At 30.3% G+C, this 19,525-nt stretch overlaps 1 protein-coding gene across 5 annotated transcripts in view; it reads right to left on the reverse strand.

The window, feature by feature from the left end:
• Positions 1 to 19,525, reverse strand: part of LOC134710645 (uncharacterized) — an 85,184-nt gene that overhangs the window by 28,122 nt on the left and 37,537 nt on the right. For all 5 annotated transcript variants that reach the window (XM_063571031.1, XM_063571028.1, XM_063571029.1 and 2 more), the window contains one exon: positions 13,493 to 13,532. In XM_063571031.1, the coding sequence (XP_063427101.1) occupies positions 13,493 to 13,532 (40 nt within the window). The remainder of the gene's footprint in view (positions 1 to 13,492; positions 13,533 to 19,525) is intronic.

Here is a 19,525-nt window from a genome sequence, read left to right on the forward strand (position 1 = left end):
TCATACTCATATGTCTTCCTGCTTATATGTCTAACTGTATTGTGAAAAGCAGAATATGTTCACATCTCATTAATATTAAATTGTCATGAAAATTTCTGCAATATTTGCCGCTGTACATTTAACAGTATAGTGCAAAGCAGTATATGTTCATGATGATCCCATTAACATTATATTGTCCTGAAAATTTCTGCAATATTTGCCGCTGTACATTTAACAGTCGTCAAACATTTTAAAATTTCAAGTGGCAATTTGAAAAAAGTAAAATCACAAAAATACTGAACTCAGAGGATAATCAAATCAGAAAGTTCCTAATCACATGGCAAAATCGAATGACAAAACACATCAAAATGAATGTTGTGATCTTAATCATACATTTTAAAACCCTTCAACACTTGTGTGTACCAAGATTTTAATAATCCGTGTCGATTCTTAATCTCTGTAAGTACCATGACCTTTTTAAACTTTCAGAGAACTGTGATTTTAAATATACATTTTGTAATCTGTATAAGTATTATTTTTTTTTTAAACTTTATAATGACATTACTTTGATATTAAATATACTTCTACTTTTTTTAAACTCTATGCACTATGAATTTATTAATACATTTTTTAAACTCTAATAGTACATAGATTTTAATGATACTTTTTTTCCCTAAAACACAACTGAATACTCATCAACACAAAGTAAAATTAAGTAATTAAGATGTCAAGAAAAAATCTGATGTTAATTATTCATCTGAAGAGTTTCAAGGACTTAGTATTTCTGAAGCTAATTTCTCTGACAGGAGTCAACCTGAAGTTCACCTTTTAAGTACATTTTCTTATCAATTTTATACTTATATAGTTATTTATATAATTATCAAATGAGCTTTACTATATAAGATCAGTAATAAGATGGTGATGATGGTTCACTGTTTATTGTTCTCTGGCAAATTATATGCGTATTTAGGACTTAAAAGTGAAAATTTGATAAGACTAGACTGACACACTCTGCAGGACTTTAAACGGTCCAGTTCAATAGGTTTCATTTCCACTGAAGACAGGTTCTCCAACCCAGACACATAATTCTTAAATCCAAGCTAACCAGTTTTGCTCTTACTCCAAAATGCTACATGCTTAGCAGGAAAGTAGCAAATATCATTTTTCCTGCCAATGGTTTTGAACCCATGACCTCCAGGACTGGAGGCGAAAACAACACCACTCTGGCGGCCAACCAGAAAAAAACTCAAATAAATGGCTTTAACATGAGATCATTGTCCACTATCCATGGTCAATCCCACATCATTGAAAAAAATCTTTTTTCATAAAAGGGAACTTTCAGAAGTGGATCCATAAATTTTCATAATGGAGGCCCACTGGGTGTCTATTCTTTTTATGCCGAACAGGGTAACTTTCAGTTGTGGATAAAAAGTTTTCATAAGGGGGCCCATTCAGGCATTGACTGTCTATGCGGGAACCCAGTCATGTTCAGTGATGCCCTATTAGTATTATTATCAACAATAGTTTTCCCTTAAAAAAGGGGGGGGGGGGGGGGGGCACCCTCCACCTAAGTCCACCTCTAACTTTGTCAATCCAAAGACATTGTAAATAAACTTATTTTTATTATCTTAATAACAGACTGGAGATAAATAAATTATTCATCCATGTGAAAAATCTATTATCTATTGAGGTGAACAGAGTAATATAAATTATGTCCATGAGATAAGCAGTAACATCTTAATATTTTTTATCAATTTTTTTTTCTTTTATCTTTAAATGGCATCTTTTCTTACTAATTTAATATAAATATGTGATTCAAATTTATCTCTCTTTGAAAACCCCCAACATTAAATATATCTCTTAAACATCAATGATCAAATGAATCTTAAAAAAAAAATGATTTAGAATAATAGTTTCTTACCAGGATCAGAATCCACTAAATCCAACATGAAAATTTCAGCGAAATCTGTCAAACGGAAATTCATAAACTTAAACTTTTAAATCTTCCTCGACTGGTTTAATGAACACAAAACAAACACAAATATTTATAAATTTGAAGAAATGTCAACTTGTTTTTCTTACTGTACAACAAACTAAACATGGTTTGATAACAGAATATATCTTTATAACTTTTAGCTCAAACTTATGACGTCAATGCCCAAGTCAATTTAATATTGTGTTAATTAAGGCTTACTCAAATCACAAAAGTTTTTAAAGTTTACAAGATTTTACAATACAATATTAAAATCTTACCACAAGAAAGCATTACACAATATTAGATGAGATTTATTTAACAGGTTTTGATATCGTCAGCTCACTGGGAATAATATAGAATTTTTCAAATCTGGTTAATTATAAAACAGATAGAAAAAATATTTGGCAGAAGATAAGACAACTGTATGGAGAGAGAAGCCAGGTAGTGGTTAGATAACCCTCAATCAGGTTTTGTAATACTGGAAACATTTTCCGTCATACAGGGACATTTACCATGCTAAAAAAGAATGTTGGGCAGTAATTCTTTATTTCATTTACCATACATAAAACGAATCAATAATTCATTAAATATCTTTATAGATTCATCACCAAAACATGTGTGAATTGATTTAGACTTCATTTCTATTTCAAGTTGTTCTGTTAATTTTCCTACAGATTTGGTTTCCCCAATTTTCCATCAATAAATTTGTAACATTGATTATATTTGTTGATAACTGTAACTTTGGTATCTTTTCACATAAGAATATCTTGTCCTCTGGGAAAAAATAGATATCTGCATTTGCTTCCAGATTTCTTGAAGGTCAAATCTGAACATCAGGGGTCGTAAAGTCAATCCATTGAAAATTTCACCCCTGGGCAGAGCAATGTACTATCATGGTACGATTTTATCAATGTTGCATCAAATGGATACATTTGCATTATGAAATAATTTTATTTTTTGAATTCAATATTTCCTGATTGCTGATACTGCATGATTTTGATTGAAACAAGAATGTGTCCATAGTACATTGATGCCCTATCCGCACTATCATTTTATATGTTCAATGGACTGTGAAAATGGGGTAAAAAATCTAATTTGGCTTTAAAATTAGAAAGATCATATCATAGGGAACATGTGTACTAAGTTTCAAGTTGATTGCACTTCAACTTCATCAAAAACTACCTCAACCAAAAACTTTAACCTGAGGTGGGACAGATGGACAGACTAACGTACTAACAGAAGGGACGCACAGACAAGGAAACATATATATATAATGCCCATAAATGGAGCATAAAAACATAATTCCCATAAATAGGGTATACAAATATTTTTCAAAATCAGACTTTAAATGTGACTAAATAGTTTCGTATACCTGGACCTTTAAGGGTTTATATATGGGAGAGAGACAGAAACCTAATATCAAAAATAGCAAAGAAACATCTAGAGGTCAATGGACTGTGTTTAATAATAAACAGGTGTCAATGCATGGTATATGTCAAGCTCTATATCTGTCCAAGTTTTAAAAAGCTGTGAAGAAATTTCACAGAAATTATCAAAGATCTACCATAGCATTGAATTGGTTATTATTAGTAACTGATAAATTTATTCCTTTTGTAGATATTTAAAAAAAATTGCTAATTGTTAATGACGTAGCAGCTACTGACATGTATTTTATAGGTGTCAGACCACCAATTCAAAATCTCTGGCTTTTAAAATGTTAAGTTTTTGGCATTCCTGATGAATTCCAGGAAATTGGAATTCAAGATGCCCAAAGTTTTATAAAGTGTTTATTTCGTTTGCATTTCACAAACTTTACAAATCTTGTTATCTTTTTATATTCTCTATCTTCATTATTTCATGAGCTTACTCTAAATAAAAAATTAATACCTAACTGGTTTTTAAATTTTGTGGTTTTATTACAAATTTAATGAAACTTTTTCTCCAGAATAACGCTCTCTTGGTCAAATCATTTATGAACAATTAGAAGATCATACAATCCATTAAAAAGACGTGTTTTCTGTAATTTTTTTAAAAACAAATTGAGGAAAACTCATGCTTTCAGATAAACAGCTCTAAGTATGAGATAACAGCCAAGAAATTCCCTATTGTTTGAAAATACCCATTGATAAACTATAAATTGATGATGTAGTATATTTGTTTAGGGACCAGCTGAAGGACGCCTCTGGGTGCGGGAGTTTCTCCCTACATTGAAGACCCATTGGTGGCTTTTGGCTGTTGTCTGCTCTATGATAGGGTTGTTGTCTCCTTGACACATTCCCCATTTTCATTCTCAATTTTACTATAAATAATTGATCTATTTGGTCATCTTTATTCCAATTGTTTTTTCATGCAAACTTTCGAGACCTGCATACTTAATCCATTGACATGATTAAATCTCTTTTTTTAGTATTCAGACAATGAATGCCAAGCAGAATGAGAATATGAGAAAAAAATCCAATTATAATCCATCTCAGCTCAAACCTATATTAAAAGTCAAACCAAAGCGCTGTAATAACTATTAATTTAATTTTACGGCTGCCCATCAAGGTTGAATATCAATGATAATGGGAATATAACCTATTTTGTTCTTATTTCTATTTCCAAGGATAACATTCATTTACATTTACTGGAATAGCTTAATAACCCAGATCTGAATCTCTTATACTCACAAAAGCAGCCAAACAGTGATATTTTATGATTCAGCTATGCCCAGACTGTTACTTAGTGAAAGTTGCTGATTCAATAAAGTGAACTCACAAAAAGGGAATGAAATATAATGTCTCAAGGTGATTTTTTTAAACTGAGGTTTACATCTTTTGATTTTTATTATACATGTTTCTGGTAAAAAGATCAAATAAAACCTTATTCCACTCAAGAAGATCCAAAATTTGATATGTTGCCTGTAGAAATCGGTCTTTTGTTGAAGACTGTATGTTAATGATGACCCTCTGATTTCTTTGCGATATTTTAAATTTTATTTTTATTTTCATTAGGTTTCTGCAGCATTGAAGTAAAGTTATATACCCCACATATATCTTTTTTTAAATTCAAAACATGTCTGATTTCATGAAAATATTGTTTTTTTTTTATTTTTAAAATTTCTTACATTTGTACACCAGGTTATATATCTACTCTATTTCGAGGGACAAAAACAAATAGAAATTGACATATGATGTAATGAAATGACATCTGACCAGCTGCAACAAAACAGTGCATGAGGTCACAACTTTTGTGCTCTTAGTCATCAGAAATTGACTGTTAACATATTTAATTAGAACTTATTGGACATTAACATGCCTAACTTCATTCTTGATCCTACAGTTTTGTATTACCATGGTGATAACTGAAAAAGTCAATTCTCAAAATGTCACACTATAATTCAATTTATCACAATATAATATGGCTGTCACATGGCTTCTGGTAGAGAGCGATTTTACTTCATTCAATTTTTCATTTTTTTATTTAATAAATCTTTAGAGCTCAAACTCAATATAATCTAAAGTCAATCACAATTCATAAAACAGTATAAAATATTACCTTGGTATAAAACAAACATGGCTCCTTGAAGCGAAGATTTTGGCCCTGGAAATAGTCTTCAAACAAGCACTTAAGATGTTTTATTAGAAACCAATTTCTTGATTAGAGAAGTTTTTAGTAGACTATAATAATTCTTTGTTAATAGCCACTTGAAATGACGTCAATACAATTTAGTAAGGTATTATACCACTATTTACACGACCAGAAGTCAAACAAAAAGAATACGATAGATGGACACTCGCTTTTTTTATTCATTAAACCCCACCTTGTATAGACAATAAATTGGTGAAAATAAAAATAGGAACAAAACATAAGAGACGTTTTTCTAGAGATTCTACGTCAAATCAATACATCGTTCTTTCTGATTTGTAATTGAAGATTTATCTATAAGGGGCTTGCTGCAAAAAATCTATAGTTGTTAGCTTAAAAATTTCTTTGAAACTGAAATAGCCCGTGTTTAATCTGTAATAAACCATCATCTGTCATTCGGTGTTTAATGGACATAATTAAACCATCCACGGAAAATTGTTAAGCAAGGGAAGTACAAGGCAAATTAGATTAGATTTACGATTTCATCAATAGTTCAAGAAAAAAATAAACAAATCAGTTATTTCATCATTCCTTTACAACTTGTCAGTGATGAATTATACTTTTTTCTATGCATCGGAATAACAAATGCTAGCATAATCCTACTTCTAAATATTCTAATAGTTTTTTTCTACAATTAAAATCATTGATTAGGGATTTCATGTAACGAATACCATTTTATGGTGCCTGCATGATCATAATAAAATAAATCTATTTAATAGATCGCAATACAAGGAAAGAACAATAATACTTTTATTGTTAAAATAGCATCTGCTTATTAAGTGCTTTTCTTTCATTTAACTTCATTTTGTTCGGTTGCTGTCTCATTTTCTTTCATTCAATATTTCCATAAAACTTTCATTCATCTTATCATAAAAAATCTTCTCTGACTAACAAGAGCTGAACGACCATTTTCATATTACATTGTACTGACTTTTGACTTTATATTTAAATTGTTACTGATTTCCTTAAATTTTGCGTGTGTAAAACACATATTGCAATTAATTTCCCTTAAAATAGTACCGATTGTAATCTTTAATTTTACTTCTTGGTGTTGCTTTTACTTGACCAAGTACAAGAATGTCCTACTGTAGAGAAGGTAAATTGTTGAAAAAATATAAACTCAGGAGTTCAAAGTCGGTCATATGAAAAATTGTAATACTTTAATTAGACATAATCTTCTTTTACAAAAGTCGGTCATATGAAAATAGTCTACTAGAATACTTCAATGAGTAGTAATCTACTGATACGCCACGACTTAGAGGCCCTAAAGAGCCTGTATCCTTCACCTTAAGGTTTCATGTGTATCTTCAACGATGGACAGCAATCGCTTTGTTAGTATTATTTTGTATAATCCTATGTGAAACTAAGATTATAAAATCATCCCAGAAAAAAAGTCTGAACTAGAAGACAACAAAAACAAATGTACCATTAAATATATGTATTATATACTTTCTTGTGCTATTGTTTCAAAGAATTAATGCAATTATTGAAGGCAAGCTTAAAGTACTTTTATTTTCTGAAATAGATATCATGTTGTTCTTACACTCCAATATGTTCTATAATATCAGCTCTATTTCTTTGGATAAGATTTCATTCAACAAATCTATCAAAAGTGCAGGAAGACATGATTTTGCTAAAACATCTTCAAATGTCAGAGGTAGATTTGTACAGAATTTCTTAAGCAAAACAAAAGTATGAAATGAAAGAGTCAACGCTATAGTCTTGTTTCAAACTATAAATACACAACTGGTATTCACAAAAAACTTTTGTTTTTCACAATTTATAAATCATACAAGGGGAAATTACAGAACATATTGGTTAAATTTAAAAGGACAGCAACCAAGCAATGAAATGAAAAATAAATGTCCCCATGATGCAATTGAAATTAAGATAACTTTATTTCTATAACAAGAAAACATGTACATGAGGGTACTATATGCCCCACTAGGCGAGTAGCACTATCACATTATTATGTACAGAATCCATGAAGGCTTGGTCAAAACTCAAAACCCTACTTTGTATATAGATATACATAAGATATGGTATGAGACTGTGAACTCTCCATCCAAGAAAAAAATTGTAAAAGTAAACCAGTATAGGTCATCATAGAGCCTTGGAAGACATTGATCAGCAATATATTCTAATAAGGCAACATCATGCTGACAAAAACTGTATTTAAAGTTTATGTAACTAGAACATCATGGTAAGCTTCCTTAAATAAAAACTTTAAGCAGCAGGTATGAGATGGAGTAATGAATGAACTGATGCACAACCCTGAACCATAAAACCTTTTGTTTAAGAACGAACTTTTAGAGCATCTACTCCTCTTTAATGGCCTCTTTACCCATAACACACCATTTCTTAATGCACTTGCTCAATTTTCTGGAAAAACTGTTCCTCAATTTAATTGTCTACGACCTAATCTCTATATACAACATAATTAATAAAAATAGAAAATCACAAAACGTATGCACCAACTTTTCTGCTGGCATACAAAATCATAGACTGTGCTATTGAATAGGTATCAAAGAAAAAGAAAGGAATCTAATCAAATCAGCTTAATCAGCGTTCTACGAAGTTGAAAGTGATATTGTCGATTGAGAATGCACCTGCATTGTATGTTGTAATGGGATTATTACGGTACTGACGGGGAAAGAAGAATCGCATCCACACGTCTCATTCATTACGGGATTAAGTATAAAGTATGTAAAATTTTCCTATCAATATATGTACTTTCTGACAATTGCTATTGATTACATCTCTAAAGTTAATTCCTTTAAATTGAAATAGAAAGTCATTGGCATCATCTCCAATAGCACTATGCAAAACCACTAACCAGATAAAACCGATTTTTTTTCTGCAGGTTTTTCGCATTGTTTTTTTCAATGTGATTTTTCATGGCTTCCTATATACAGGAAGAATTGTGGCGTAATATCCCATTCAATTTAAATTCTTAATTAGTTGACTCGAAAACAACAAAACAAGTCTGTGAATCATCACAGCTAAAACTCAATACTGCTAAGTATCTGCTTTGTAACAAGGTTTGAGAGGAAAATGGAAGAACTTAGCGAAGCATTTACAAATTAAGAGATTAAAAGTTCTATGGATCATAGCTTTAAGAAAATGAAAAGAGGGTTTAAGGCTAAAAAAAATTAAAAAATTGCTTCTTGAATTTGAATAAAAAGAAGAACTTATATTGCAACTGAGTTTGGAAATTATAATACAACTGTATTGTCAAAAGGTCAGAGCTTTTTCTGTAAGTATATTAAAGAAGGAAAATTTAGGACTTCTCCAAATATATGTATAAGCAAATAAAAAAAATCTGGTTACATTGAACTAAATGCCATTTTTAGTTTCATGAAGAGCTCTTATAAATAATTAAAGATATTAAAGCCAAAATTGATAATCAGGCTGATTTCATATAAAACCTGCAGCGGGATCTGATTATCCTTCTGGAGCACCTGAGATCATACCTCTTTCTTGGTTGGGATTGAAATGTTCAGTTTTAGTTCTATGTTATATTTTCTGGACTGTTATTTGTTTTTATTTTTTTGCAATGGCATATTTGTCAGTTTGTTTAAAACTTAAAAGTTTGAATGTCCCTTTGGTATGTTTTGCATTTTTTCCCCTGAAGCAGCTGCTTCACCTTGTGGGAAATTATCGATTCAATGCCTTACAAATCTTTAAATAGCCTCTACCCGATAGAAACAGTGTAAAATCCAAATTAATCTTAACAGTTTTAAGAATTAATCAACAAATGTACAATGTTTATATGTCATCGCGTAGTTTTAACATTTTAAAAGTGAAATAAATAATGACCAAATGGATATTGACCCATTTTCCTTTGTAATTACTGATGTCTTTAAACACAAGTTTGTCACAGTATGATTTTTAGGTGTTATAATGTCATTTTAATAATTAAGTGAATATTATGACCAAAAGGATATTGACCGACTTTCTTTTGTAATTATTGATGTCTTTAAACATAAGTTTGTCTCAGTATGACATATTGCTAGATTTTTTTAGGATAATCCTTCTTATAAATTAAGTGACATCACAATGCTCTAGATAATGAGATTTATTGAAAATGTGATTTAAGTACATAGTACTTTAAAGATACTATTTTTTGTGGATTTCGTGGGTACTGGTTTACAACAAATGCCACATTTCCTATTAAGTTGTATGCAGACTTTGGCAAAACTATGAAATCACATATCCACAAAAATGCAAGGTTCCTACAATCCACCAAAATTGGCACCCATGAAAATGAAATAATCCACAGTATACTGACTATCAGTAAATATTACTGAATTTCATAGACTATAAGTTTGCACTAAGCAATGAATTTCATAAATATACAAGAAAAAAAGTCTGTTTTAATGTTATAAATCAAAATTACATTTGATTTCCATCAACTATAAACGTTATGAATTCCCAATTTCGTAAAAAAAGTTTGTATTGTTTGTCTGCTCAACAGTCCTTTTATTTGGCAATGCTTTAAACTGGTTTAACACCAAGTTTTCATTTCTTTACTAATGGTAATTTAAAATCAAATTAGTCCAACGATTTAGAAAGAGGTTACAAAAATATGAAGGAAAGTTTGGAATCAAAATAGTGTAACTTAGAGAGAGGTTACAAAAATATGATAATTTAATGCAAGCTATTTTGAATAAAGCACACATTCAAATTGTTGACAATAGCTCAAAAAGCCCTTTAAACCAGGTGAGCTAAACAAATCCTTTCTAAAATGTCTACCCATCAACCTATAATTACCTTTGTCAATGTATCCAAGGTAACATGAATAATCATTGTTTGAATTACTACATGTACATCAAAACGGAAGAAAATAGCCTTACCACTAAAATGTCTACCCTACCCATCTATGTATAATAACCTTCCTAAATGTATTGAAATTAACATGTATAATCATCCTTTGAATTACCACATTTATATGAAAGTGAAGAAAATAACCTTACCACTAAAATGTCTACCTAACTCTCATAATCTTCCTAAATATATCAAAATTAACATGTATAATCATCCTTTGAATTACTACATGTACATGAAATGGAAGAAAATAACCTTACCACTAAAATGTAAAATGTCTACCCATCTACCTATAATTACCTTTGTCTATGTATTGAAATATACATGTACGTGTATAATCATTGTTTGATTTGCTATAATATGAAACTGAAGAAAATAAGACAATTATAATCCATACTTAATCCAGGAGAATGGAAAACATATATATTCATATAGATTCTATTACAATTCCTGATATTCATCTTTTGAAGAGTCAAGTAATGACATTATAGATATAGAATTGAAAATTGAAATTGTAAAATCAGAAATAATAATTTAAAGCAATAGAATCTGCTTCTTTAGTAAAACTTAAGGAATATAGTCTAACTTTAATATTATGAAACCTTAATGAATTTGAAATAAGAAAATTAAGAGGCGGAAAACACAAAAGTGACATTCAAAACCCTTAAGTTGTAGAAAACTGATAACACCATGGCGAACAAAAAGAAATTAAATGAAAGATGACATACATAGAAAACTACAGATTGGGAACCAAAAGGGTAAGCAGATCCTTGCTCCACATAGGGTCACTAATCATGACATGTTTAGTACAAACTTTGTGATAAGTCCTAATCTGTGATGTCACACACGTGGAAAAGAAATCGTCTAACAAATAATCGAAATGGTCAGAATTTGTCTCATAAAACATGAAAAAGACATAGAAAAAAAATGTTTTCACAAGATATTGATGATATAAATTAGCACCTTGTTTTCTGTTGTAATACATGTATCATAGTATCACATCATATAAAGTTACAGAATCAATCTAATGACAAAAAATATACTGGAGCAGGTGTTTATGTGCTAGTTCTAAAGGTCAATCTACATTCATTACGCAATACTGCTTTTTTAGCTATTTTTTGTAGTTTTTGCTGAAAATTGAGGCAGGCTTAAGTACCTCCTTTCTTCATTCCTTTTATGTTTTCTATTTCAAGGTAGTGGTGATCAGGATTCTGGAAAGATATATTTGCTTTGCCCCATACTTGCATGGTTATGTTTGCTTTGCCCCAGTTTTTAAAACTGAGGGTGTCAGACTTATGTCAGACAGAATTTTGATACTGCACTTGTACTTTTTTTTTGCGGGTACTTATTTTCGCAAATTATGTATTTCAAACACGTTCACTGGTATTTTTTTTTGTGATTTTATAATTATTGCCTTTTAGTTGAAAGGTTTGATTTAGATTTGCGTGTATTTATTTTCACGATAGTAAGCCAACCGCCAAATTCCTGAAAATAAGTACACTGTGAAAATAAGTACACCGCAAAAATAAGTACAATTACAGTACTTATGTAACTATAGTTAATTGAATCTAACATTTCAGTATCGTGAGTGAAAGTAAATTGTTTATTTGTTATATTCTTCATTGTATCTATGTATTTCATTTATTATTTCTTGACCATTATAGATGAACTGTTGCAATAAAGGTTACTTTAAATAGACATATAACTATGTTGATGTGGAATGATAGCCAATTAGACAACTATCCACCCGAGAGACCAAAGGACACTAATTTTAGCAACTATAGGTCATTCTTCTGGCATCAACAATAAGCATTGTCACATTTTCAGTATAAACAAGATCTTGTTAAATTGTTCGGTGCAGATAAGTCAAATTTCACTTAACATCATAAAAGACCAAACAAAATAAACAGTGTTATATATCTTATTTGTAATCCTATTTTGATAAATAAATATGAGTCAATTTTTTTATAACTTTGACAAAAACATGAATCTTAAAGGTCACGGATAGGCTGATAGCGCTTAATTATACTCCAATCAGAGTGCTTTTCTTGATCAAAACTTCATGTTCCACTCAAAGGATAACAAAATAATTACAAAAGCATCACATGGCTATGTCATTGATCTTTATCCTACATCTACTTCTAAGGCATATCGTAACAAAATAAAAACAAGCCTTAATAACTCTAGAATCATGCCTGACTTGTCAAAATCCTCATGGGGGATTTGAAGCACAACAGAACCTTAATATGTCAAAAATATACTTGTGTTTTGAATGAGTATAAAATTGAGAAAGAAAAAGGGGAATGTGTCAAAGAGACAGCCATCCAACAAAAGAGCAGAATGTAAATATGTGCTTAAACACTGTTTTTATGAGAATGAGAGTGAAAAGTTTACAGTTTGTCAACCTCTTTGACAAATTTGACCATAACAATAATTAAAAGCAAGTGTTATTTCTATGGGAGTTATAGTAAGTTAGTATAGATTGTATAATTTACTTCGTTTGCCCTCTACTTCAGACTTTTCAAAAAATTTAATGCATAAATCTTAACAATCATTATTCATTGCCTAAACTTGAAAAGTACTTTTACGTCTTTAGCTATATTTCATTTGCTCTCTCCTTTTAAACTTTTCAAAAAGGTTAATGCACAAGTCTTAGCAACCATTGTTCATTGCTTAAACTTGAAAAGTAATTTTTACATCTTTAGTTATATTTCATTAAGTGTGGTTCTCCAATTGATATGCCATATAAAATAACACCCAAGTAATTAAATCTGGTCACGTATGGTAATACGAGAGAGGAGTATTCAGAGAGAAAAAATCTATACCTTTTTGTTGTTTTCGTCTTCATAGTTATGGCTTAATTAAAACTGAAGTAAAACCTGTTTTTACTGAAGCAACCATAAATGGAAGCAATGACGTTTTTATTTTAAAATGATTTAATGACCTGCATGACATACAAATGCTTCTTTTTATGTTTAAAAGACAGCTGTTCAAATTTTACGATTCCTACAACTTTTCAAAAAATATTTTATAAACGTTTTGTTAAAAGTAAAATGTTGTGTGTTAAAAGAAATAAAGACCTACCTTGTATCGAATCTTCATCTTTATTATCTCTAGGAGTACCCTGTAAATACAGAGAAATTATCATGTCAATAAATCAAGGAGAAAAAAATCTCAAATCAATAGAATAAAATAACAGAGCGTAAACCTACCATTAAATGGCAGCAGAATTTTTTCATCAACCATGAATTAAATCTTTGCATTTAAATTTTCATTGACACAAATTCTCTTTTAAAATAGTAACGCTATATTCCCAGTTGGTGACGATAAGGACGGTCTTCAAACAAGTGATCGTTAATTGCAATTTCCTCTATCGTATTCCTTACATCTCAATTCTGTTGACCGAGCAGTTCATTAACTGGTTAATGTCACAGATCCATTTCACTCGTAACGAAATGAGCGACAATACTATAACAAGAAGATTATAACGCCTTTCTCTCACTGTCCACCAGGTTTCACGTTTGTATCCAAATCGGATAAAACACAATTATCTCCTAAATGGTAGTCAGATATTTCTTTGTACGGCAGTGCATCGTAATTTAAGAACCGATAGGACACAATAGAGAAGAGCTCAATATGATGAAACTTTTATGAATTGGCTTTTTGTTTAGAGTATGAGAAGGAAGAATAATATAAAAAGATTATCAATATTTCTCAATCACTGTTTTCCTTCTGTTTTATAATCCGTATTCTATATTTAGATAGTTATAAAAACACCCCCATTCCTCATGTACATTATATGAGTTATTTCTGTATTTTAGAATTAATTAAATATTTCTATAAACTGAAAGAAATTAAAATCATAGAGCCAAGATTGCTATGGTCCAAACATTATATTTACCTTCATTTGTATAACATAGTGTCTAATTCAGTACTTGTTCTACTCTTTATTTAGTATCAAACATCAAGTGTTGGTGGATATATTTTAAGAAGAACGCCTTCTTACTTTTAAATAAGTTACAAATACATAGCTATACATAAATGTAATTTCCTAACTACAAATAAGGTAAGAGATACTTTTTAGAATCCACTGTGAAAAAAACAGAAAACTCATTTAATTACCAGGCTTATTCTATAAATGTCAAATTCATCAGTTTTGCTAGAAACAGTGAAGATGGAAAGCCAAATTAATTATGAAGTCGATGAGCATTGATAATAAAAATAATCCCAAGTTTTGCCAAATAAATCTGACTTTTGATATGCTTAAAATTATTGCAGCTTTTTTTTGTTAAAAGTGAATTTTAAATTATTGAAGCTTTTTATTTACATGTAAATTTTGAATATTGCAACTTTTTATTAACAGTTATAAGTTTTGAAATATTGAAATTTTTTATAACAGTAAATTTTGATTTTGAATATTTCAATTCTATCAACAGTAAAAGTACACAATGAGAGAACCAATGATATTTCTTGAAGGCACAGCACTGAATACTGACGTGATGGTGTACTCGCAAGGATATAAGTCTACAAGCAGTGGCAAGTCAACCATGTGGTTTTAAACCTCACCAAAGATAACAAACAGCATGGCTTATGATGATTTAGTATGCTGCATACAAGTATGTCTACACAAAGACTCAATTATGTACTTCGTAAAAAAGCCCAAACCTCCAAAAACATTTTATCAACAGTTTTAACATCTACAGCCAATGACCTTATCACTGTCATAAAGACAGCATTATGAGCTTGGCAGGAGATACCCACACTGGCGGCCCACTGACTGCCTAAGAGGGGGCCTGCTCCAGTCACGCTTCAGTGATTCCCTATATAAGCAACCATTTTCTTCCCCCTGGCCCCTCCTAAATCCGCCTCTGATCCACGATAACTTAACATCAACCAGTTGGCATCAACCTAAGTAGTTTTTAAATTGCAACATAAATACCAGAACCTTATAAGACAACTTATGACATACAAAATATTGTTTTCTCTTTCTACCTTTCCAGAAACACATCTTTCAAGGCTATATCACCTCACATGCAAGACCCTCAGATCCCTCGTGGGTCGTCAAGGTCTTTTAAAAAACAAACTTATTGTAAATGCTATCTTATTACTAGACATATATTTTGTCCTTGTGCAATTCATCACACACAAGACAATTGGCATTAAAAGTGGACTCAAAATGTGACACAAAAACATAACAAACAATTTCTAAGAATATTTTCTTATTCAAAATAATCATAGAGGAGCCTGCTGGGTTATTTTCATTCTTTGTGATCGGCACATTTTTGCTATGGTGATACGTTTTTTCGACAGATTTTTATTTTATATTATGGTGATCTGTGATCATGGAAATTTATTTTCTGGTGAATTGTGATTGACAAAAAACTTGTGAATCCTGATGAGACCATCCCCCATCAGGCCCCTCATCATAAGGATGATGCCCAGCTTTAAATCTATCCAAACATTTGCTACTAGATTCAAATGGTCGTCCCTGAGCTTCTAAAATCAAAATGTCAATGCATGACTCATGAGAAATGTTTATACCTTTTAAGATCAATAGAACTTATGTTATACATATATCTAGTGCTCTTTGCTCCTTTGTATAACACAATAAAATGCTCCTTACTATTCTACATAACACTATAAAACCTGCCTTTATTGCAATCTTTAATGCAGGTAATGGCTTCCGTAGTTCATTCATTACATTCATTATTAGATATTGAACTTTAAGGATACTATAACCTAAATGAGATTTTCAAATGCAATCATAATTTAGCATGGAAAATAGAAACGATAGGATTTTAATTTTTCTTAAACACATATATGTTCAAAATAATGCAATGTTCAGATAGCAATATTTGTAAAATGTTTCACCTTATCAAGGTTGCATAACTTTACAACAGAAATAATTCTAATATTTTAACTGATTGTTTTGCAACTTGTTATCCAAATCTATTAAATTTAATCAAATTATTTAAAAAAAAAAATCCCATTTATCTTTTAAAACTGATTTGAAACAGTTTGATATATCTAATAGTAACTATACAAAATGAAATAGATTCCCCTGATTTCAACCTTGACAATCTAAGTCTCAACATCAGAATTTTTGTTTAGTGTAGCATATCTATAAATATGCAATAAAATGAAAATAAAATTTACGATCTATAAATTTACAAGTCAATTGTTGTAAGAAAATGAAGAAATGAATTGTTTCTGCTGTCATTCAGTTAGGTTATATTTGGTTCAGTTATAAAAGATGAACTAATAAAAAAAGTCCTTTCCGAGTTCACAGTGAGGTCAACTAAAGAAAAAATACATCACAAATAGCTAATATTAATAGATTTCTTAACAATCAATGTAGTCTGCCTTTCAGTGATACACTACAGATTTAATTAATTACAGGTTTATGAATTAAGTTCAATTAGTAAGGGGAGAAAACTCTGTAATAATCAATGGAGGGAAAGAGATAGTTGACACATTTTAAAATTCATCAATCTGAACTTTACGCTCACTAATAAGGCATGTTGTTTCAACTGAATTTCACTGCAAAAAAAACAGTTATGTTTTAACACAAATTAATTTCGTTAAAAGACATGTCAGTACCAAACGATCAATCAACCATTCGACACACATGCAGTAAGATAAAAGAAAGGGTATGGAATATAAAGTCATAAATCTTTTTAAATACACCTGACAAACTCCCAGGCAACCAAACAGTGCTTTTAGTGCCTGGGGCTCACATTATATAAAAATCGAGACAACAGGATAAAAATAAATTAAAAAGCTAAATCTAAATAAATAACCCTATAATCTACCATGCTTCAAAAAATCAAGTTACCCTCCACTTACTGGCTTTCACAGTAATAATGACAAATAATATGGTTTGCTGCGCTAGATCAAAATTTGCTTGTTGATAATTTTTTTCTGTTTATAGTTTCTAAAGGGGAATAACTCCAACAAATAGTCAATTGAGTGTTTTTGGTCATCTCATTTATTTGTATCGTATTTCTTGCCTGGGTGGTAATTCTTTGTTTTGTACAATCTCGGTTTCTTGATATAATAAAATCTATATTATACTGTAGACAAAAACATAAAAATTTGCCAAAAACATCATTAAAGAAGAATTAGCCCTAAAAGAAGTCAATTTAATGGTTTCAGTCATATTGTCTTTTTTGTATATATAAGTTATTGTAGTGTTCATGTTGCTTAGTCTTAGTTTTTTATGTTGTGTACTTATATTTGTCTGTTTGTCTGGTTTCAGCTAATTTGGCTTTATTTTGTATCTCAGTCATTATAGGGTCCATGTGGCTCAGTCTTTAGTTTTCTATGTTGTGTTTTGTCTATACTCTTGTTTGTCTTTTGATCTACATCTAATTTGCCCTGGCTTTGTCAGTTAATTTTTGAAATGAGTTTGAAAGTCCATTTGATATCCTTTTATAGCCTCTCTTATATTGCTGATTAATTGCTTTTTTAGTTATAGATTCCAAGAAAAATGACAGGAAACTTTAAAGTTTGTTAAATAAAAAATGCATCCAGGGGCAATAACTCCTACAAGGAGTTAATTGAAGGTTTGCCATATTGATAGCTAATTTTGTTATTTACATATTCTTCCTACATTCAAAATTATTAATTTCTTGTGATTGGGTTCCTGTTTTTTTTGTACTATTTTGGTTGCTGCCTGTTTTCATTTTGCCATCGTTTATGCCATCTTTGTTTTTCTTTTTTTCTTTTATCATTTTATATTCTGAAAGCCCCATCCAGACACAAATAGATCTAAAATCATGAGCAGAAGTGGACTCTTAAACTCTATATATATTTGGGGATATTGCCTCTAATGTTCGATCAATACTGCTTATAGTTCTTCAATCTTTCTATTTTGATACTTATTTAGAGATGAATTCATCAAAAGGCAACTCAAATATAAATTTCTGTTAATAGATCAGATGTTATTTCTTAAAGTGTCTTATACTAAACCTTTATTCTTAGATTCACAGCAGAGGCCATTCACATGCTAATTTTTATTTTTGGAAATGATCTATTAATTCTATTTTGATAATTGCAGATGTTATTTTGAAAATTAATAATCAGGATTTAAGATGGATCACATGAGTAAGACTTATTTAACAAATAACATTCTTTAATAGATTCTATTTACAACAACAACAAAATCTGCAAAGATAGGATTGAGCTTTTGAATTAGCTTTTTGACTTTTCCATTTTAGATTTTCTTTGGCGTTTGATATTTCAATTATTTTACTTTTTACCAGAAAATTAGATCTTGTATTGATGTTGATCAGTTTTATTTCTTACATTCTACTCTTATCTATTTTGATTTTCAAGATAATCAGCAAGAATGCTAAACTTGTTAAAAAAATTAAAAAAATTAAGGGCAATAACTCTAGCTTGCAACTTTTGTGGTGATAAAGTAAGTATATATATCTTGATATTTTGAGGTTATGCTTATTCCCCATTTTTTTTTATATTTATCTTATTTCATTCTTTCCTTTATGTTCTATTTTAAGCCATGGTGGCCATTCAAACTGATTGGCAGCAACAAAAAATAGAAACTTTATACTTGAAACACTAGCAAAATTTTGGTTGCAATGGTCCTATGATTTTCGTAGAACATAAAGAAGTTTACCACAAATGACAGACACCAAATGATGCCTGTCAGGTCAGGATAGGGCACAGAGATGTCTGTATTATAACAAAAAATAAAAGAAGATGAAATACTAGTTTATATGCTATTCTCTCCCTTCATCAAGGGGAGACCAAAAAATAATAAAATACTACTATATAGCACTATAAAACAAACCTACCCTAAAGGCAAATAAACTAAAAGATGAAATACATTTGAGAATGGAAATGGGGAATGTGTCAAAGAGACAACAACCAAACCATGAGCAGACAACAGCCAAAGGCCACCAATGGGTTTTCAAAGACGTGGGAAACTCCCGCATCCAGAGGTGTCCTTCAGTTGGCCCCTAAACAAACATTTCTAAACACACAAAATACTGTATCACAAATAATTATAAAAAAAATCCTTTTCATTTACAAAATAAATAGAGGAAATTATATGTCATTGGGATGAACACTATTATACTAGATCTTCATTTTCAA

This window comes from Mytilus trossulus, chromosome 3 (genome assembly GCF_036588685.1).
Source record: "Mytilus trossulus isolate FHL-02 chromosome 3, PNRI_Mtr1.1.1.hap1, whole genome shotgun sequence".
In the NCBI taxonomy this organism is placed as follows: Eukaryota; Metazoa; Mollusca; class Bivalvia; order Mytilida; family Mytilidae; genus Mytilus; species Mytilus trossulus.